The 22,061-nt window shown below is 30.0% G+C and overlaps 7 protein-coding genes across 7 annotated transcripts in view; 5 read left to right on the forward strand and 2 right to left on the reverse strand.

The window, feature by feature from the left end:
• HELRODRAFT_190245 (hypothetical protein) overlaps positions 1–687 on the forward strand; it is a gene marked incomplete at both ends in the record, with an annotated part of 16,051 nt that extends 15,364 nt beyond the window's left edge. Inside the window, one exon of the mRNA XM_009012972.1 lies at positions 542–687. Within this exon, the coding sequence (XP_009011220.1) occupies positions 542–687 (146 nt within the window). The remainder of the gene's footprint in view (positions 1–541) is intronic.
• Positions 688–3,964: 3,277 nt separating this feature from the next.
• Positions 3,965–4,443, forward strand: HELRODRAFT_72433 (hypothetical protein; the record flags this gene model as incomplete). The annotated part of the gene is made up of 2 exons (XM_009012973.1): positions 3,965–4,139; positions 4,301–4,443. Coding segments are annotated over 2 exons (318 nt in total), but the record flags the coding sequence as incomplete, so codon positions are not given.
• Positions 4,402–4,623, reverse strand: HELRODRAFT_148289 (hypothetical protein; the record flags this gene model as incomplete). Its single annotated transcript, XM_009012974.1, has 1 exon — positions 4,402–4,623. A coding segment is annotated over one exon (222 nt), but the record flags the coding sequence as incomplete, so codon positions are not given.
• Positions 4,624–10,102: 5,479 nt separating this feature from the next.
• On the forward strand, positions 10,103–12,893 carry HELRODRAFT_167466 (hypothetical protein; the record flags this gene model as incomplete). Its single annotated transcript, XM_009012975.1, has 6 exons — positions 10,103–10,274; positions 10,596–10,737; positions 11,284–11,776; positions 12,023–12,225; positions 12,359–12,482; positions 12,693–12,893. 6 exons carry the CDS (start codon positions 10,103–10,105, stop codon positions 12,891–12,893), a joined length of 1,335 nt encoding a protein of 444 aa, XP_009011223.1.
• Positions 12,894–13,957: 1,064 nt separating this feature from the next.
• Positions 13,958–14,226, forward strand: HELRODRAFT_128334 (hypothetical protein; the record flags this gene model as incomplete). Its single annotated transcript, XM_009012976.1, has 2 exons — positions 13,958–14,037; positions 14,130–14,226. Coding segments are annotated over 2 exons (177 nt in total), but the record flags the coding sequence as incomplete, so codon positions are not given.
• A 1,605-nt stretch (positions 14,227–15,831) lies between these two features.
• On the forward strand, positions 15,832–16,457 carry HELRODRAFT_72262 (hypothetical protein; the record flags this gene model as incomplete). Its single annotated transcript, XM_009012977.1, has 2 exons — positions 15,832–15,941; positions 16,175–16,457. Coding segments are annotated over 2 exons (393 nt in total), but the record flags the coding sequence as incomplete, so codon positions are not given.
• A 1,442-nt stretch (positions 16,458–17,899) lies between these two features.
• HELRODRAFT_137173 (hypothetical protein) lies at positions 17,900–18,743 on the reverse strand (the record flags this gene model as incomplete). Its single annotated transcript, XM_009012978.1, has 3 exons — positions 17,900–18,065; positions 18,316–18,398; positions 18,630–18,743. Coding segments are annotated over 3 exons (363 nt in total), but the record flags the coding sequence as incomplete, so codon positions are not given.
• Between the last annotated feature and the right edge of the window lie 3,318 nt (positions 18,744–22,061).

Raw genomic sequence — 22,061 nt, forward strand, 5'->3', positions numbered from 1 at the left:
ATATGCTAGAGAATGTCATTGAATTAAATGTCAACGCGATTAAAAATTNGAGAGAGTAATTCATTTAAATATATGCTTGAAAAAAATATACTTATCAACATTATATATGTGCATATATCATTGTATGTATATTATAAATATATGTGTTTGTGTGCGTGCGTGTCTATAAAAAGTTTGCAAAGGGCATTATTGATATCTCTTGAGAAAAATAGTTAGCCCTGCAAAGTGTTGAACCGTATTTGATCGGGGATGAAGAAATTTTTGCTGGTCTTCCTAGCTCTCGCTGTTCTAGTGCAGATATGTTTGTTGTATACTTTATTAGATTCATTATTTATTTATATTAGTTTCATATGAATGCGATTTACGCTTACCTACTGGTATAACTTTCGTGTGGATGGGTTCTACGTTTACTTACTGAATAACTATTTCAAATGAATGTGTTTTATATTCATATTAACTGAATGATTGCTGATTGATCCGCACGGGAAAGTTTATTTTTTGAAATATTTAGAAATTGAAATATTTTAATAATCTTTTGCAGCTTCATGTGGAATTATCAAGGATGGTTGGCCGTTTTCTGGTTGTAGGAAGGTCCTTTGCAGAATGTTCTGTATGAGTGGCTACAAAATAGTGGATGGGTGCGAGGTCTGCCAATGCAATATTGATGAGGAGTTTTTTCTCAATTGAATTGTTGGCAAAAGAAAGTGCATGTTGAAGATGGTTTCTTTGTTATCAATTGTCATCATCTAAAAGTTTTCTAATTGAAATGCCGTTTGAAATTATCAATATTTAATTTCAAGAAAAACACATAACGCATAATTTTAATAGAATCTGATTTTATCAAACTAGTTCTGATGAATTTGAAATGTCTTTGGGTTTGTTGAATCAAACGTTTGCCAAAGATTTTCAAGTGTATTTATGAGAATGGATGAATCATGAATTATACCAGAGATTTAGTTGAGTTAGAAATTTAAGTTTGAATTTATTGAACTTATCGAAATAAAAAATATATAATGTTTTCATCATTCTCCACGATTGCACTCCTTATTGGCATTGCCGCGCTGATACACTTGTTTGGTGTTTTAAATGTATATTAATCTTATTTCTAACCTTGGAAAGTAAAAATTCTTTTGATAAAGATGTGTTAACGACATGATTGTTATTCTAAGTATATAATGTCTATTGCAAAACATAGTCAAAAAGATGAAAGCCCTACATTTTCTATCTAATTTTTTGTTGAAACAAATTCAAGAAAACATTCCAAGAGAAATTACTAGCTTTTTGCTATGACATACACATTTTGATGTACAATGGTTCGGTTTAAGCCATACACGAATGCAGTACATATTCTGAACTTGAATAAATTTAAAATTCAATGGTATACCATTGAATATTTAACTCATTGGTTCACCACTGAATTATATATGCAGAAAGTAGAATAATCGACTAATAAACTGAAATTTTTTTTATTCGCAAGAAAACCCGGCTAAATGAACAAGGCCACAGAAAATTAAGCCATTTATTATATTTTATTAAAGGATAGAAAAAATATATTATTTATATTATGTATTATAAAAATTTACATTTTTTTCTAAAGATCATATTTGTTATCAAATTTAAAATATAATGATATATATACAAATATACAAACATATATATATATATATAATTCTAAATATATGTGTATATATTAAATAATATATATCAAAATTGTTATCGTCATTTACAAATTCAAATAAAGCGCATTTTACCGCTTAAAATGCGCTTGCGAAAACGCTCCATGTCTAAAAATAGAAACTCTTCTCAGGACGCTTGGCACCGAACGTAGTTTTGTGAGGGCACGCCTGACGCCAATGATTTTCTCAAGAAGAATTTGGTATTTGATGCTTTTTTTTATATAAAATTATCTTGAGAAACTTATTGCAAATTCAATTTTCATGATTTATTATAGTTTGTTAATAAAAATTTTGCCGATTTTAGCTTGTAGTAGTTAAATAAGTTTTAGTCTTCGACATGAGCGTCAGTCGCCATTTTGTCAAACTAAGTCTTGACGACTAGTATCGATATATTTTTCATTGAATGTGATTCATAAATAAAATTTTATGACTTTAAGTTTGTATTTAGAGCATTTGAGACTTTCAGCAGCAGTTTATTTGTATTTGGCGACTTTTGCCGAGCTGATTCATTAAAATTCGCTACGGCGATATATAAATTATATTATAAGGTTTTAAAATTCGATAATGAAAATTAGTTTTTTAGTATTATGATTATGCTTCTTAAAATTCTATTTTTATAAGATTTGAGTTAGCAATCCATATTGTACAATAACGTGCAACATGAATTTTAGCTTTTTTAAAGTTTAATTAAACTCTAACTAAAGTACTAAACCCAACACCATTTTCATGTTTTCAGTGTAATGGCGCTACAAATAAAAACGGAAACTGCGACGTCTGCTCGACAATCTATTATTTATTTCAATCCATTATTTTAAGTTCTCTTTCCAGCCTAATGTTCAAACAAAAAGCAAATGGCTAAACTAAACTAAATGTTAAGCTAAACTTATTGACAAAGAAAAGTTGTAAGGCATTCAGCAATTTTTACTAGTATTTTGAAAAAATGTGAACTTTTTCATGAATTCTTACTCTAGTGAATAAAAAAGAAAAAAAGTTTGTTTGCAAAGAAATATTTTTCACTTCAATTAATATTATCATCTAATAGTCTAATACAGAGTACATAGACATGCATAATCAAGTCTTGAGAAGAAACAATACATAGCTTTTGAATTGCTTATTAATGATTTAAATTTAAACAAACATCTTCTTGACTCATAATTTAACTGGATTTAAAAGTAAAATTAAATATATAATTCAACTTGTAACTATTTTAAACTCATCTTTCTATCATTTTCATTTTTTTTGGCTTTGTAGTTGCCATAAGATTAGTCCTTTAATAGTTCCTTTAACATTTAACTTAACAGTTCATTTGGCGGATTTTCATGATCTGGCGCTGCAGCTAAAACCTGAATCATCTTTGCTACAACTTCAAGTTCCACTGTAAGTTATATGTCTAATTTATTAATTTGTATTGTTTAATAATAATAATATTATTAGAATTATTACAATACTTTTGTCACTACTATTGTTAGTACTACCAATACTACTACTACTGCTACTTGATTTCATTTGTACCCGTAGCTCAGTGCTAGGTGTCAGAATGCCTAGGATGAGTTCCACTTCAAATGCTTTTCAAAGAGATGAGGATTTGGTTGCTGTCGAATGGTATGTTTTGTTTGTGAATTTGGATGTTATTTTGAGCAAAAAAATGATAATTACAGGTTAATTTTATGAATGATAATTTTGTGTTGTTCCAAGAATATGTGTGTATTAATTTATAATTATGAATTGGACAATATCAATATAATATTAATAATTCCTGGAGACTTATGGTCATTTCAAAACGTCTATTAATCAGCTCCTTTCATCTAATTTCTTCATTTGTGGATTGTCTTGTCTTACTTATTTAGTTATCATTTGGAAAAGATTTCTGATGAATTTTATTAGTTTTCGTTATTTTGAATTTGGGTTCCATTTGCATGATAGTAGTTAAGGGGGTCAGCACATGCATTAGTTTCTTCATTCCCTGCACTTTTTGCAAAATTCAAAATATATTGAATTCAGTTTTCTCTAGAATAATGAAGATAGGAATGAAGAAGATGATGGAGAAGACACGTAAGTGAAGAAGAGGAAGAGGACACACAGATAAAGAAATAGCCGGTGGTGGTGGGGGTTTGGGCTTAGTAAGTTTAATGTCTTTTTGTACGTTGATTGTTGTACTAGCGAATTGTTGGTTTATTGAAAAAATGAATTGTATAATATTATTTTTATTGTTAATTTTTCAGAGAATTATATAGATTTGCACAAATTAGTAGTTGTTATATATAATTATATAAAATTATATAGATTTGCTCGGTTTTATAGATTTGCCTGGTTTTATAGATTTGCCCAGTTATATAGATTTGCTCGGTTATATAGATTTGCTCGGTTATATAGATTTGCTCGGCTATATAGATTTTCTCGGCTATATAGATTTGCTCGGCTATATAGATTTGCTCGGCTATATAGATTTGCGCGTTTATATAGGTTTGCGCGTTTATATAGACTTGCCGGTTATATAGATTTGCTCGGTTTTATAGATTTGCCCGGTTTTATAGATTTGCCCGGTTTTATAGATTTGCTCAGTTATATAGATTTGCGCGTTTATATAGATTTGCTCGGTTATATAGATTTGCGCGTTTATATAGATTTGCTCGGTTATATAGATTTGCTCGGTTATATAGATTTGCTCGGCTATATAGATTTTCTCGGCTATATAGATTTGCTCGGCTATATAGATTTGCGCGTTTATATAGGTTTGCGCGTTTATATAGACTTGCCGGTTATATAGATTTGCGCGTTTATATAGATTTGCTCGGTTATATAGATTTGCTCGGTTATATAGATTTGCGCGTTTGTATAGATTTGCCCGGTTATATAGATTTGCTCGGTTATATAGATTTGCTCGGCTATATAGATTTGCTCGGCTATATATGTTTGCCCGGTTATATAGATTTGCGCGTTTATATAGATTTGCTCGGTTATATAGATTTGCTCGGTTATATAGATTTGCCCGGTTATATAGATTTGCCCGGTTATATAGATTTACTCGGTTATATACATGGTTATATAGATTTGCGCATTTATATAAAGTTATATAGTTTAGTGCGATTATATAAAGTCGCTCGGTTATATAAATTTATATAGAGTTGCGCGGTTATATAAATTTATATACAGTTGTTAGATTAGTTAAAAATATTTGTTACTTTTGGCTTGTTATTTATTATTTCTAAATATTCGTTACTTGTTATTACTATGCTTTGGCTTGTTATTTATTATTTCTAGATATTCGTTACTTATTATTACTAAGAAGATGAAGGACACAGGATGGACACACAGATGAAGATAAAAACTTTATTTGGGGGGAGCCTGGGCCATAGTTGCGTGTATTTTTGTTTAGTAGCGAGTTTTTGTTTGATTGAAAAACAAGAATTGTATTATACTAACATTAATAAAATTCCCTAGGATGAAGAAGATGAAGGACACAGGATGGACACAAAAATGAAGATAAAGACTGTGTTTGGGGGGAGCCTGGGCCTTGGTTAGTTACCTGTATTTTTGTTTTGTTTTTATTGCTTGGTAGCGGTTTTTTAGTTTTATTGAAAGAGATTTTTTGTACTAACATTAATAACATAGGCTGAAGAAGATGAAGGACACAGGGTGGATACACAGATGAAGATAAAGACTTTGTTTGGGGGGAGCCTGGGCCATGGTTAGTTGCGTGTATTTTTGTTTAATAGCGAATTTTTTGTTTGATTGAAAAACATGAATTGTATTATACTAACATTAATAACATTCCCTAGGCTGAAGAAGATGAAGGACACATGGTGGATACACAGATAAAGATAAAGACTTTGTTTGGGGGGAGCCTGGGCCATGGTTAGTTGCGTGTATTTTTGTTTAGTAGCAAATTTTTTGTTTGATTGAAAAACATGAATTGTATTTTACTAACATCAATAACATTCCCTCGGCTGAGGAAGATGAAGAACACAGGTTGGACACACAGATAAAGAGGTTGTCGGGGGGAGTCTTTGTCCTCGTTAGTATGGTGGATTTGTATTTTGTTGTCGTTTGTTTTTTGTTTAGCCACGTTTTGTTTGTTTGATTGAAAAACATGAATCATAGTATACTGATATCAATAACGTCCTAGGCTGAAGAAGATGAAAAAAACGAGGAATGACAATTTTTCGCACAATGCTACGATCCTCAACATCCATGTCATGCTCTCGTTACCCAAGAACATCCACCTCGGGTAATGAAAGAAAACCACGCTGACGTCGAAATGGATCTAAACAGTACAACTCGTCATGCCGATGTTCGAAAGCTGTACTACACTAAAAGCTGCTTGATGTTCATTACATGGCATGGCTGTCAAGTCCGCCATAGAGTCATACCATGCCCCTGTGTTACACAATAGATGGCCTCCACCAATGCCCTCAATAGATGGCTCAGAAAAAACTTTTGCCCAAGCAACAAGAAGAACTCTGGTTCAACTTCAATCTGGCCATTGTTTCTTCCTCGGCAGCTACTAGAGAAAAATCCACAGCGGCATAGACACTAACTGCCTTCACTGGCTTTCGCATGTGGACGACGTTCCCTATTGTTTCATCTGGCCAGCAACTTTAACGATTCTCACCGCAATAGACTTGTGGCGAAACCCGACGGCGATCGCTAATTGGCTCAAGCCTCGTCTGAACCTTATGGAAATTGTCTGAAGGAGCAACAACAACAACGAAGAAGGGCACAAGATAGACACAGAGATGAGGATAAAGACAGTAACGGGGGGAGCCTGGGCCCGGTTAGTTGGGTTGGGTGGAATTGTGGTGGTTTGTTTTTTGTTTAGTCGCAAATTGTTTGTTTGATTGAAAAACATGAATTTTTATAATACCAACATTAATAACGTTCGCTAAGCTGAAGAAAATGAAGAAGAGGAAGGACCTCGAAGGAACACAGATAAAAACGGTGTTAAGAAGTCTGCACCCGGGTTAGATGGCTGTTATTAGTATGTATGAGCTTATGTAAATCATATAAAATCATATAAAACCTTCTATTAAGCATATAAGTCTATTTAACTATATATATATATATATATATATAGCATATATAATTACATATAACTAATATAACCATATATAAAATGTACAGCGTCCATGAGCGTATATAATGAATATACAAGTTGATATAACACATATTTTAATATATATATAATACAAAGCATACACAACTATGTAGAGCGTATATATCTCTTATATATGACATTAGCTTATAAAAAAAAAGGTATATAACTATTCGACGTGTGTGAATACATATATATATATATATAATACAAACCATACATAACTATGTAGAGCGTATATATCTCTTATATATGACATTAGCTTATAAAAAAAGGTATATAACTGTATTCGACGTGTGTGAATACATATATATATATATATATATATATATATATATAATATATATATATATATTATATATATATATTAAAGCATTTATGAACATTATAAAGCATAAATAAGTTTGTATGGAGCATATAAAAAGTATATGTGCCTGTTTTAAGCATACAAGAAGCGCATTTATACTTTATATAAGCCTTTTAGAACAAATATTAGTATATAAAGCATTATATATATTTATATATACCTATAAGACCATAAAATTAGCTTTTTTGGGGAAAATTGCCATCACTAGTGTGAAATGAAATACAGTTTAAAATACATTTGTAAATATTGTGATTATAGTAACCAAATGCCAAAAGTCAAATTAAGTGTTAACGGATAAAATTTAGAAGTAATGTTTACATAAGTTAATTAAAATGGATTTTAAGCTTATATATTAAGATGATAGATTAAATTATTTATAATATAATTAATAAATAAATTATATATATATATACACAAAATTTCAAAGTTTTGATCACATGACTCCATTTATTAAGGATTTGCACTAGTTAGTGATTTTAATATATATATATATATATATATAATATAATATAATAAATGTATATATATATATAATATAATATATGTATATATAATATATATATTAAGACTGTCAGAAATGCAATTATTGATTAAAATCACAGCATGTTCGACGTTAGTTTTAAGTTCATGTTCCAGTCAATCTCTAACGCCTAACATCTAACAAATATCTAACGCGAAACATGCTGTAATTTTCATCAATAATATATATATATATATAATTTTGTAATTTATATATAAATTATAATTATACAAATTGAAATATAAGTGTTAATATTATATTTTATACAATCAATTATCATAAGTATTAAAAAATTATATATATATATATATATATATATATATATATATATATAACACTTGTAAGCTTAAATAAAACTGCATATGCTTCATGTATATATATTCGTACATAGTTGTGCCCAAAGAAAATAATACTAATTTCATGGCAATTGTATATGAATGATAATATTGTGCTCGTTCAAGGATGCATGTGTTGTAATCTATAAATTTGAATTGTAAAATATTATTATATTGATATTTCTTAAGATGCAAAGATGATGCAAAAGATTATGAAGAAAAAAAAGAGGAGGAGGAAGATTGAAAAGATAAGTTTTCGTGAATTGAATGTATTAATTGTGATTTCTTTTTTCTGACATGTTAATTGTGTTGATTTGTGTGAATTTGCGAATGTAGTTGCTTCTGCTGATTTTATAAATGATATTTGATAATTGCAAAAATTATTTCAAAGTTTTCTTAGTTCAATTTTTCGTAGTTTGTTTCTTTGCAGTTTTAGCTTTACTAACACTTGTGTTTAATATGATTACATCATTATAATTCACTCACACATATGTACACAACATGCATTACTCGTCAACTGTGTTTTTGCTTTGTTTTTATGTTTTGTGTTTTTTTCTATTGTCATTCTTACTCTTAGGGAAAACTGAGCTTTTAGGTAAGCTAATTGAATATAAGTAAGATGAGTTTCAATCAATTGTTTATAAGTAGGTTAGGGTTTTAGTGCAATCAATTGATTATAAGTAGTTGAGGATCAGATCTTTTTTCTATTTCTTGTTTCTCTTTCTAGTTACTTTGTTTTGCTGTTATCTTTTTGTGTTTGTGTTTCACGCATCACATCAATTCACCCAAGACATTCATTTATTTGTTAATCTAGATTATTATTTATTTATTTAGTTGTTTCTTTATTTGTTTTCTAATTTTATCTATTACCATTTATATTTTTAGATTTATGGATGAATGTTAGTTATTGTAAGATTTATATAGGCAAACTGATTGTTGTTTTATGCATGTCACATTTGTCATTTATGGATATGAATAGTACAGTTTAATTTATTTTATTAATTTATGATTATTAAATGAAATGTATTATAATATTAGTATTAATAATATTTCAGAAGCTAAAAAGATGAAAACGTTGGAAAAGATGAAAGACACACAGTGCCTGATTGACTATTCTTTTAATCATTTCACTTGTTTTGAGTACTTGCTATTTAAATGTTTTCATTAGTTTTATTCGTTGAATGTCCATGTGTGCTTATTATTTCATCTTGTTTTTTTTTACTTTGTAATTTTGCAATTTTTAAGTTTTTTGGCCTGATTATTAATTTGTTGTTAAATTATTATTAGTATATTGTTGACATTATTATTTCTGTTTGTTATTTTTTACTTTGTAATTTTGCAATTTTTAAGTTTTTTGACCTGATAATTAATTTGTTATTATTATATTATTGACATTTTATTATTTCATTTCGTTTTGTTATACTTTGTGATTTTGCAATTTTAAGTTTTTTGGCCTGATTCTTTGTTATATTAGTGTATTAATAACATTTAATATGTTATTGATATTTATATGTATTATGTATATTTTTGTATGTTATATTTATAAATATAAGCCTATAAGAACTGCACTGTATTTGAATTTTGTCGCTTTGTTTGTCGGTGTGCTAGTGTATTTTTTTCTAAGGGGTATATAATTTTACATTGTAGAGCCATAAATTAATGGTCCATCGCTAAAAATTTTTAAAAGTTAATTTCAGTTGAAGTCAAAATTTTCGTTTCTAGGTGGCACGCGTTTTTCGTTTTGATCGCGAAATGGATTAAGCAAAATGTCGTTTGAATAGTTGGTTTTTGCGATTATTTATAACAGTCTTTAGTAAATTTTCATGTTTCACCACTCTCGTCTAATCTTAATAAAGACGTTATGATACGGATCAAGAAATTTTTTGGTACCTTTCGGTTAGTTAGTTTAACATTTAACTTAAACTTAAAGTAAAAAAGATTAAAAGACTAACTTAAAATTTTTTAAGTTAAATTTTTTTTATTTTAGTCTAAAAATAAAGTTAAATTTTATTTAAAGTAGACGATAATAATCTAGAAATTATGCTGCAACATAAATTTTTTTGTGAGTAGAAAATGTTTATTTGTGATTTTTAACAGATAATCCACACAAAAATGACTACTATGATTGTATTTCGAAGGGAGATCCTGCGTCGGTGTGTGGCGCAGCTGTGCGTGCAACAAGGTTGGGATCGTGCAGAGCAGTCTGCTCTCAGGGTCCTGGCTCAAATTTTGGAAGCATATGTCTTCATGCTGGCTGGCAGTGCAAAAGTTTATACTGATCAATGTATTAGTCACAATTTGTCAATAACACTTTACATTCAGAATTCACAATTTACCCTTTTTAACACCTTTTTTTATCAATGTTTTTTGTAAATTTATTATTTTTACTTTGTTAGTTAAAAATAGTTAAAAATGTATTTGTTATTTTGCGTATGTATTGAATATTTCATTAATTGTTCATAGTACAATCATCTTTGCAGTTTCATCTTTTTAAAATTTCATCTTTGCATAGCATAATGTGGAATGTTATCCTAATATATCAATATAAGAACCTTCAATCTAGTATAAATAGAGCCATTACTTTTGCAACTTATTTTTTCTTTAGTTGAACAAACAGAACTGACTTTGAATAATTTGCATTTGGCATTTTTGAAATGCAACATCCAATTTGATCAGCTGAAAGAGTACTTTAAATTGAATGAACCTGTCACACTGCCACATGATGTCCCACATTTTCCAGCTCCCAGGTTTTGTACATGTAAGTAGCTTAATATATATTTCACTGAATGGTTGGTTGAATGGAGAATTTTTAATTAAATGTTTTTTAATTATGTTTTTCCTTCCAGAATAAACATAATTTTATTTTTTTCAGATATTTATTTAAAGTTTCGTAAAATTATTTAAAATTTTTAAAGTGAAGTGATTTTGAATATGAAATCATTTTCCAGCTCATGGGCTTGATGCTGCCAGAAAGTTTAGGTTCAATATTATTTCTCATCATGGGAGTTAATCATTTGTTTCAAAGTTTTAGCAAACCTATCATTATATTAATGGCAATTTTTTTTGACAGTTTGTGTTGTTTTGACATTGTTTTGACATTGACAACAATTTATAGTTATGTTGATAGTAATTTAATATTATCTACAATGCTTATTGATAGGAATTTCTATATTTGATGTCAAAACTATTTGCAACAATCTTTATTCCAAATAATGGGGCTGATGTAATTGTATCTAACATTCACTATCATCATGTAACTGAGATTCACCATCGTCATTTTAATAATTATTCAGAGAATTGCCGGCAGAAGCGTCAGCAAGTCAGTACAAGATGAGGAGCTTAAGCAGGTTAGCCCTGCAGTGTGGAGATTTCAAACCAAGCGTCCCAGGTAGGTCAGCAGGTCATAAACTTGACCCCAACAAACCCATTGACTACTATGGCACATGCATCTTTCGGAAACAATATCCACCTTTAACATTAACAATCAGTAGAAAAGTTTTTGAAGAATTTCTTACTGGCAAGAAGGTGATGAATGTTAATGAAGATGGTCCTACATGCAAAGATTATGACCATCATCCTGTCATTGAACGTCATCCTGTCAATATTTTGTCATCAAATCTAAAAGATATGAAAAAGTTTTCTCGGAAAAAGTTGAAACTCATTCCAGGTCTCATTCCTTCCTCTACATTCATTCCACATCCAACTTCACAAACACCTCAGCTAACATTCAAGCCATCAGCAGCAGCTAGTGGCATAGCAAAGATAGTGAAAGTGCAAAAAACAAGGGTAGAATTTACTTATTAAGACTTATTGATTCTACCGAATGAAACTTTTTTGATCTTTTACTTTTAGAAAACTCTTAAGATGATAGCTATCATTCTGATGGCTTGTTTAATACTGTTAACTCCGTGTAACTGTACACAGCTTTAGCTTTCCATTCATTCTTTTGTTTCATCATTCTCAAAAATTGACATAGATTTCAAATTTGCAATATTTTCGAATTTTCATTAAATTTTTTTTTCTCAACTGCAGATAACGAGATACAGGCGGTCATCATCCATTGGCAAGGTTACAATCAAACTTGGTGGCGTGAAACTATTCTGCTCATCGTACGTTAGTAACAGCACTGATGACAATGTTGCTAGAAGATCTCTTAATGAGAAAACATCTCAAGTTATTATTGGCGCAGATGACAATGCAGTCGGTGATTTAAGGAAAACTACTCCATCTTCACAGTATAAACAACAACCTATTAAAATATAATTCAGTTTTTTTACAGTATCATTTTAAATTTTACTAAAATTTGATGCCGCTTCAAGTAAGCTAACGAATTATTTCAAATGAGATGATACTTTACTACAACTGCAGGTATAATATCTTCAGTGACCAGAGGAAGTCTTCTGGTCATCTTGGCGTAAAGGTGAAGAAGACTACAAAGAGGACGCACGATGAGACTGATGTTACTGAAGTTCAAGACCCTCCTAAAAATGATGTTTCCTTTTTTTATTGTTCACACATAGTAGTTGATCTTTTGTTTGTATTTTAGTTGTTTGTTTCAATGTTTCAATCGAATTAAATTATATTTCCTCGATGAAATCTCGTTGATTGCTTCTTTATATTTTAATTGTTAAGCATGGTTTTCAAACTTCATTTACATTTCCAATACTTATTAATGCCTGATAAGTTTTACTTGCCATGCCAGGATGCGTCAGATCAGACAGCCATTTCAAAACTCGTTCTCAAAATTGGTGGCGTAGTTGTTGGGTCCAGGACAATCTGTAAGAGCTGCACTAGCGTTGCCGACAGCTGTGAAGTTAACAGAAAATTACTATCTCCGATTGTTAAACTTGTGAGAATTATGCCAGCCTCCTCACATAAGGAGCCTGTTAAAACGTTAATATAGCTTTAAAATATTAAATTTTCAATTCTTGACTATCTTTAGCAGCTGAAATTTATTCTGAGAAACTTTTTTCTTATGATGTAGTAAGCCAGATGGCGTTTCAAATACGTGGCTCAAACATCAAAGATATATAATGGTTTAATTTAGGACTATTATTATAAGTTTTTCTATACACTGAGAAACTCAACGTTTTAGCTTTGAGTAACTGCTGTTAGTTATGTTTTATAATTAAAATAATCGAATAATGACAACGAAGTCTAATGACATTAACAACAGAGCCGTCACATCCTTTGAAAATTCACCAAGCCTTTCCAAGCCTTACACAAATTCTCAAACCATTCAGCAGCAGCAATCCAGCAGATCCGTGCCACCAATCATCACTTCTCCATCTGCCAAACAAATGTTCAACTCCTCACCAATTACCATATCATCGTTGAGTAGTCTATCTCTGAATGGTCCATCTTCATTGGCTCTTAAATATGATGTCGCCTCAACAAGCTCCACATGCAAGCGGAAAATTAGGACATCGGATAAAAAGAATTGTTCCAACCCTGTTGAGGCACGCTGTAGCAGACGTAATGTTAAGGTCACGTCTGTTCCTTCTCATACACAATCAACACGTTCTTCCGCAAATCTAACACCACTGATCAGCAAGCAGTCAGCCAAAGAATGCAAGCAAAATGCAAGTAAAAAAACTAGGAGTTCAACGTTGGAAGGTTGTCTCACTCCACTTGGTTCGTTTTATAAACATACTGAGTTTCGTGTTACAGATTAACAAGTTATCAATTTGATATGACATTGTTAACGTTATCCTCATCAGTTAGCCATTAGTATTCAGTCAGTGCTTCTTTATTAGTACTCTACACTCATCTCAATTGTTTTAAAAAATGTTTATTTGATATTTTTCTGATATTAATGCATGTATTGTTTATTTTACAAATTTAAACATTTTCTTTTTTAAAAATAGAAAAATATTGCGAAAAATATCAAATAAAGTTTGTGGTATGAACAAATTTGCACTGATTTGCACAGCAAGTAGAATAATGAGACGAAATAGACGATCAGAGTGGATCTGTCCGAGTTGTGGTTTCTCCGACGGTAAATCTCCGGCGGTCGTCTGTCAGAAATGCAACGAGTGGCATCATTGGTAGATTTTATTGAGTCACCATTTTGTTAAAACCTCTTCCATTCATCGACATAACACTTTAATATGTAAATTATATTTGATTTCTTTTTTAGGACTTGTGTTAGCCTTTGTAATGTACCTCCAGGGGATATGGATTGGTACTGCGTCAGATGTCTCAACCAAGATCCAACACTACGTAATCAAACAAAGAACCTAACATTGCCATCCGCATCGTTCGTGCCTGCCTGAGGTTCTATCCCCCGCACGGAATAGAGGTCGACCTTTTGGGAAAAGAAGGTTGAAGAAGGAACATTAATTGTTTGTGTATTATTAGAAATCGTTTTTGTTAGATGGTTGAGGAATTATTAACAACCATTTTTTTACCATAGTCAATCAGAGAGAGAGGAAAAAAAATCTACACACGATTATGATGTTAAAATTGTATCTTCAGATTTTTTTCGCTAACACCTTATATGATTTAATCCTTTTGGTTTGTGTTCAACGATACATGTTTTATAGACAGTTGCAAACACAATCCCACTCAGTTGCTAAATAATTAAGTTATTATTTCAGTGAATAACTAAGTTGGATTTCGATAATTTCCAATTGATTAATTTTTAATGATTAATAGTTAAATAATGGGCTTATCGATATTTATTTGGTACTTTTTGTTATTTTATTCTTGAGTATTTTATCTATTTTAGTTTCCTATTATGCCATAATGGTTTTTGGTTTAGTATAATTCAGTCAACTTTTCTCGCTGTATCATTTAACCGGTTAATTCATCATGGAGGAGTAATTTGTTACTCTGAAACTGTAAAACGACATTTTAATTCACCTTGATTGTTTAGCGTTTATCTTCACATGTGCATATGTATGAGTGTGGATTTGTGTTTGTGTGTGTGTGTCCGTAAAAGAATGTCAATCGTTAGTGATGCATCATTAGTGTATCCAGGGTGCCGTTTATACTTGATTCTACGTCGAAAAAGATTTCCAAATTTGTTCTTTGTAATTTTGTCTATATGATAAATAGTTTTCCCGTCTATGCTTGTTTTTTTTTAAATTATCGACGGCGGTGTTCTAGAGGGATTGCAATTGTTTAATTTTAGCTGAAATTATTATCAAATTTTACCGATTTTACGTTATTAAACTATTATTAAATTATTTAGTTTATTTATTTATTGTAAGTTTTGATGAAATTATGTTTCGAGATGATATAAATATGGAGGGTCCGGAATTCATTAATAATGGAATTGTCCCCAGAGACAAGGGAGTCGATCGTGAGAAGGTCCATAATTTTATTTTTATTTTATTTAGAACTTTTTATTTATAACTCTTGAAAAATTGCTTGTTTGTAAAGTTCAATTTAATAGTTTTTTTAAACTTTTAAAAATAAAACTTAATTAAATTTATCATTAATATAAAATTTAAAATAAAAATAAATTCAAAATTACAAAAAAGTAAGTTAAGCCATGGTTAGTAAAGAGAAATAATGCTAGTCTAAATTCTAAAATCAATTATTTTTATGTATTCAACAATTCTGAAATCTTGTTACCAAATAATAATTGTTAAATTAAATAAAACGAAAAATAATTAAAAATTAAATGGCAATATCACGAAATATAATCATATTATATTTTACTTATGAAATGAATGTATGAATTTTTGATAATTATGTCATATTGTGGCCATTGTCATTGATATTATATATATTATAATTATATATATACATAATAATTAAAATAGTTTGGAAAAGTTTATTTGTGCTCTAATGATTACAACTTACTTAATTTAAATATCTTTTTATTTTGCAATCAGACATGTCCACTATTGCTGCGTGTGTTTTGTAACACTGGCCGTCACAACCAACTCACTGAATATTCCAGAGGCAAGACACCTATGAACGAACTACAAGTCTATACATGGTAATTTTTAAAGTTTAAACTTTTAATAAAAGTTTAATAACAAATCTGTATAAGTTTTTGTGTTCACTGTATCATCTTTCTGTGATAAATTCCTTGTTACATTTTTAACTTAGATGTTTTATGATTTTAATTCAGATCACATCCTCAAATACACTCAATTGACTTTTTAATTATAATTATCTTAAAATTATTTCTAAAATAATGCTGACAATTAAAATTCATACGTCTCATAGGTTGGACGCCACTTTGAAAGAACTAACAAACCTTGTGAAAGAAGTAAACAAGGAAGCCAGAGTTAAAGGAACCTATTTTGACTTTGGTATCGTGTACCCAGACTCGAGATCACCTGCTTACAAATTCAGAGATATCGGCAGTACTTGTAGTGGAAAGAAAGGACTTGATGATAATGTTACACTGGCCAGTCGAAACTTCCAAATAGGTGACTACATCGACATTGCCATCACTCCACCTCAAGAGTATTCTTATAATCCACTAATCGATGAATGTAGATGGTAAAAGTTTATTTGGGAAAAGATGAGAGAGAGAGAGAGAGAGAGAGAGAGAGAGAGAGAGAATATGAAATATTTGTAGGTTGGACATGTACTGTCAAAATATTTGTGTTAATTTCTGTTGTTTCCTAATGACTGATTTGTATTAACGTTTGTTTCATATTAGTAATAAAGTTATAAATAAAGTAAAGCATATAGCGTTGTTGACTTCCGACTATTTTTTCTTGCAATTTTTTTAATTTGTGAGAATGATTTAAAAACAAATCGGAGCGTCGTCGTGTTTTTTAAATGAAAATAATAAATCTCAAAATGATAACAAAGCTTGGTAAGATCTGTTTGTTTCTAGTGAAATTAAAATTATATAACAACAATAGCACAACGTCTAGTAGTCTTTTCTCAATTTTATTTTCGGTAAACAGACAACAATAAGAGAATTAATAAGATGCAGTTAAATGTTGAACAAAAGATGAGACAGTCTAAACTCTGGATAATACTTAAAATTAAAATAATGTCTTAACAAAAAACAATAAGATTGAATAGCTCAGATGAGGTTTCTCAGACTCTCTTCCTTCATCTCCCTTTCTCTCTCTTTCTATCCGTCGTTCTCTCTTCATCTTTCTTTTTTATTTGCCCCACTAACAAACATCCCTTCCAGGAAATAGATAGATGGAAACAGTATCATCAATAAGAAGACCATTTTCATCATAGTGAAGCATTTTGAGGCACATGTCACAGAAGAAACACGGATTCTCTGGAGATAACTTACTGTTTACAGCCACCCACCTGTTAGTGTAACGTGTGTAACTAGTGATTCGTATCATTTTCTATTAGTGTGATTATGGTAGCTAGTGCAGTTAACTAATTTGTGTGTGGATGATAGATCACTGTCAATCAACCAACCAAAGAAAGCCACTTGCTTAGCAAACAATATACGTCATGCATTCATGCATCAATAAACCAAGTATATCCACCCATCAATCAATCAATCAATTAATCGGCCAGTCAATCAAACCATACAATCAACAACGACAAACGTTACTAACTTAACAAATCGTCTGCAGCAAGCTCGGCACATAATCTTTCTTTCACTACTCTTGTACGTTTCAAGTGGGTAAGGTAGTTTGTACACGCATTCGTCCTGGCTTAAAATCCTAGGAAAGAAAAAAATTAAATCAGTCAGTTTTAGATTGAAAAAAATTTGATAATCTATTGTTTTCTATAGCAACACTAAAACAGCCAAAACAACAATAAAAAACAAAATCGGCGAAACAACACCCTGACCAACATCCAGCAATAAACAATTGACCAAAAGAACAAGACCAACAAAATTTTGTAACGCTAAATTAATCAATAAATAGTAATAAAAACAACGAAAAAACAAAAAAAACGACAATAATAATATAAAATAACAACAATAATTATAACAACAACAGAAAGCAACAACAACAACCTAAGATCAGTGAAAATAATTAGGTGTTCACAATTTCCCTGGTGCATGTATAGGTAAGGTTGGCCGATCCTTATGGTTAAATCAAGGAACTTGACTCCATCCATACTTTCGTACTTGAATGGGCCCACAATCTCTGGTCTCTCCTCTGCCCACTCTTTCATACTCCTGAAAAATTATTTTATTTTTAAAATTAATTTTTAAACATCCTACTAAAAATTATAATTTAGTAATTAGTTTATATATTATTTTTATCAATAATTTAATAAATTAGTGAATGAATGGTTGAACAAGTGACTAATGAATGAGTGGATAGACAGATGAATGAATGATTGAAGAGAGTAAACGAAAGAATAATTGGAGCGTGTAAACGAGCGAATGATTGCATGAATGAAAGAGACAAACATGAAAAACCCACAATGAATAGTCAATAGACCCTTCATGCCTAAAGTCATTGTAAAAAGTTCCTTCAATGAACAGGAAGCCAGACTTGTAAATATCCTGAGTTGTGAAAAAATGATTTTCATCAAAAAATGATAATAATCATCATCACACACAATCACCGAAATCAATCATATTCAAGCAATCATCATCACAGCACATAATACAAGCACGCCATCACATCATCACAACGATCAACGATCATCATGGCAAAACTAATCATCACCATCCCCTATTGGAATCATGAGGATCATAATCATCATCGTCACCACAAAAATTTGTCACTCTTACTTTTGTTGTGGTTGAAATTGGGGCGTCTGGGTCAAATTTGTAATCCTCATTGACAACTAGGTCAGATGAGCAATATATTTTGTCCCTTAACTGGGTCAAGTAATTTGAACCCAAAGTGTTGAACTCTTGTTCTAGAATTTGCTTCTAAATAAGGGTACATATGTATGTTTGTTGAAAATGTATTGATGTGTTTGTGTATGTATAGGTAGCTATGTATTTTTGTTTATATGAAACATATGCATGTTTGTACAGTTTGTTTGTTTGTTTGTGAGTGTATGAGTGTATGAATATATACATAACATAAAAAACGAAAATAATTAAAGAAATAAACTCTAGATATTAAATAATAGCCAAAATTATAATATTCTTAAAAGAATGAGTAATAAAATTAATCTACACTAACTTTATTCTTCTTATATGGCCTGAAGACATGAACAGTAAGTAGGACATCAGGGTATGCTACTTTTTGCAATTTAAGTTTCTTTTTATCCACATCACCATCACCACTTTTGAGATTTCTATCCACTCTCTTTCGAGATTTTCTCATTTTATTGTTTCTCTTTTCTCTTTTCAACCTTTCAATATTACCACTACTCTGATTGCAATCACCGTCATCTTTCAAGCTCTTCATTCTATTATCGCAATCATCAACAACAACATCGTCAGTAATATCATTAAGATAATTATTATTATTATTGTTATTGTCGTTGATGCAGTTGAATATGTAGGAATTGATGGTACTAAAACCCTTAATGTCGTTGATCTCGTTGTAGTCAAGGCCGTCCATATCTATAAATTCCGTGACGTTATTGTCACAGCTACATATCAAATCATCTACTATTGAATTATTATTATTGTTATTGAGTAAATTAACATTACTAACATTAATATTGTGATAATCGTCATCGTCATAATAACAATTATTACTATTACTACTATTATTAATGATGAAGTTGTTGTCACTGTTTATATCATTATATTCATCATCATTATTATTATCATTGTTATTATTATTATTGTTAACAATGTTAATTTTTTTATACACAGGATCTTTGGTTTTATCGGGGGTAGTTTTATCAAAATCGGCCATCACTTCATTAGTGTTGGTGTTATTATTTACAAGACAGCTGTTCATAATGTCGGGGTTAATGTTCAGGAAACTGTGCTTCTGATTAGGAAAACAAGAAAAAATATTATTAATTGACTTTTTTATTATTAAAAAATAATTTAAATAAAAGAATAAAATGTTTATGTATAGAATAACTGATTTATGTTATATTTCCACACAAATCAGCCTATTGGTTAACTAATTATAATTTAAATAAAATAATGGACCAGTCTTCTAAAGAGAAGTATAAAAGATTAATCGCAGAATAATAAATCATAATTTTCTGAACAAGATTCAATAATTTTCCAAAAGAAAAGTTGAAATTTCACAAACCCAAGGCGCATCTGACAGAATGTACTTGCACTTTTCCAAATTCTTCCTCAAGTAGTTTTTATCCACTTTACGTCTTTTCAAATCCATTGATCTATGCCTGAGGAAAAATTTGTTTATAGTATAACACTAAAAATATTATAAATGTAAATTTATGTCATATAAAAATAAATAAATTTCATTAAAAAAATATAATTAATCTACTAATAATCTATTGGAATTCAGTTGAAATTAAATTAATAATTTATAATTATTTTTAATGCAATTATTAAATAAATTTTATTGGATTGATTTTTAAATTTTACTAACTGAAGTGTTATGAGGCCTGTATCTTCTGGTATGACAGTTAGGTAATCAGGGGTTCTATAACTGCTGATTAGATTCTTTGGACTTTTGAATGAAAAGGAAATATTTTTTAGTATAGTAATGATGAAAAAATAATAAAATCAAACAGTAATAAAAATAAATTTAATTGAAAAGAGAGAAATTCATTTAATATTAATTTAATTGATTATTTTTAATTAAATTAAAATGATGTAAATAATTTAATTTTAATTTAATTCATTTCAAATGTTAAATAAAAATAAATTAAAGATAAATAACTAGGCCTACAATTTGGTAAATTTAAAATGTTTAAATTACTAACTCAAAAAGAGGATTTTTGGCCAAATTGTCGTAATCATCATTGGCAAACGGCACATCACTGATATCCTGAATTTGAGTTCTCTGAATCCAATCTTCAAGAAATTGAGAAATTATTATCGGATCGCCAACTCCATAATCGGTGGCCATTTTATTAATTATTTAATCTCAAATAATGAAATAATTATTCATAAAAAATAAGCTAGCGAAACCATTCACGACAGAATTTACAAATTCATGTTAAGTCGATAATAAACAACCGCAAAGTTAACTTTTAGTTTTTATTTACATAGAAACATAAATTATACCTATATGTTATAATAAATATGCACGGCCTGATCGTCGTAAAACACAAGCATGGATATAATATATATATATATATCCACGAACACAAGACATTTTTTTTCTCCAAAACGTATCCAATTTTATTCAGAGTTCTGTGGCTAGAAACACAATATTCATTGTACTTGCGGGCTTTCTAAAATGAATTATATACAAAAATTCCGATTTTCGTTAAGTATAACCATAACCATATCCATCATGGATATATATATATATCCATGAGTATAACATGAAGAGAGGCCTCATCATACTTTAGTCATTTAAGCTCAGTAAAATTACGTACCATAAATTGTGGGTTCACCTCTCGTTATCTCGATATCCGTGACAATTTCACTTGAAATATATGTCCTCTGTGGCGTGGATGGAACAACTGCTAGATATTTGTTCCTCGCCATCCTTCTATCATCGATGCCGTCTGCTCAATCTGAGTGGCCGTCTTTTTCTATTTACGCTCTTCATTCCGAACACTATAAAGTTTTCAATTTTTTTTACTCTTTATTCTTCAGATGTGCCCAATAAGTCTTAGTTATCTTTGAACTTTTCTTCGAACTCCGTCGCATGTGGAACAATCCAGCCTCATGTTGTGCCAATCAGGAACCCGGAAAAAAGAGGAGGGTTCGTCAGATGAGTGCCGATACATTGACGATTAAAACAGGAAAAATCTAATGCCCATGATTCACCCGACAGTCGTAATCCAATATTTATATAAGTATATATGAGCAAAACATCGAAACACACGTTTTAAAATATATATATATTTGCATGGTCCAATGAATACACATATAAATGTTTCTAATTTTTTTTATCAGCATTTTAAAAGCAGCTAATTATAAAAATATAACAAACATACATAATATTGAATGCACGCAATATAACTATTGATGATTTAAGTAGATGCGTTACTTCTATTTCAATCAACCAACCAAGCCTTCAAAAATTGCAACAAATTAAATAAACATTAATAACAGAGTGAATGACGAATTTCAATTCAAGTTTAGAGAGTTTTGTAG

Source organism: Helobdella robusta (assembly GCF_000326865.2).
Source record: "Helobdella robusta unplaced genomic scaffold HELROscaffold_11, whole genome shotgun sequence".
Taxonomy (NCBI): Eukaryota; Metazoa; Annelida; class Clitellata; order Rhynchobdellida; family Glossiphoniidae; genus Helobdella; species Helobdella robusta.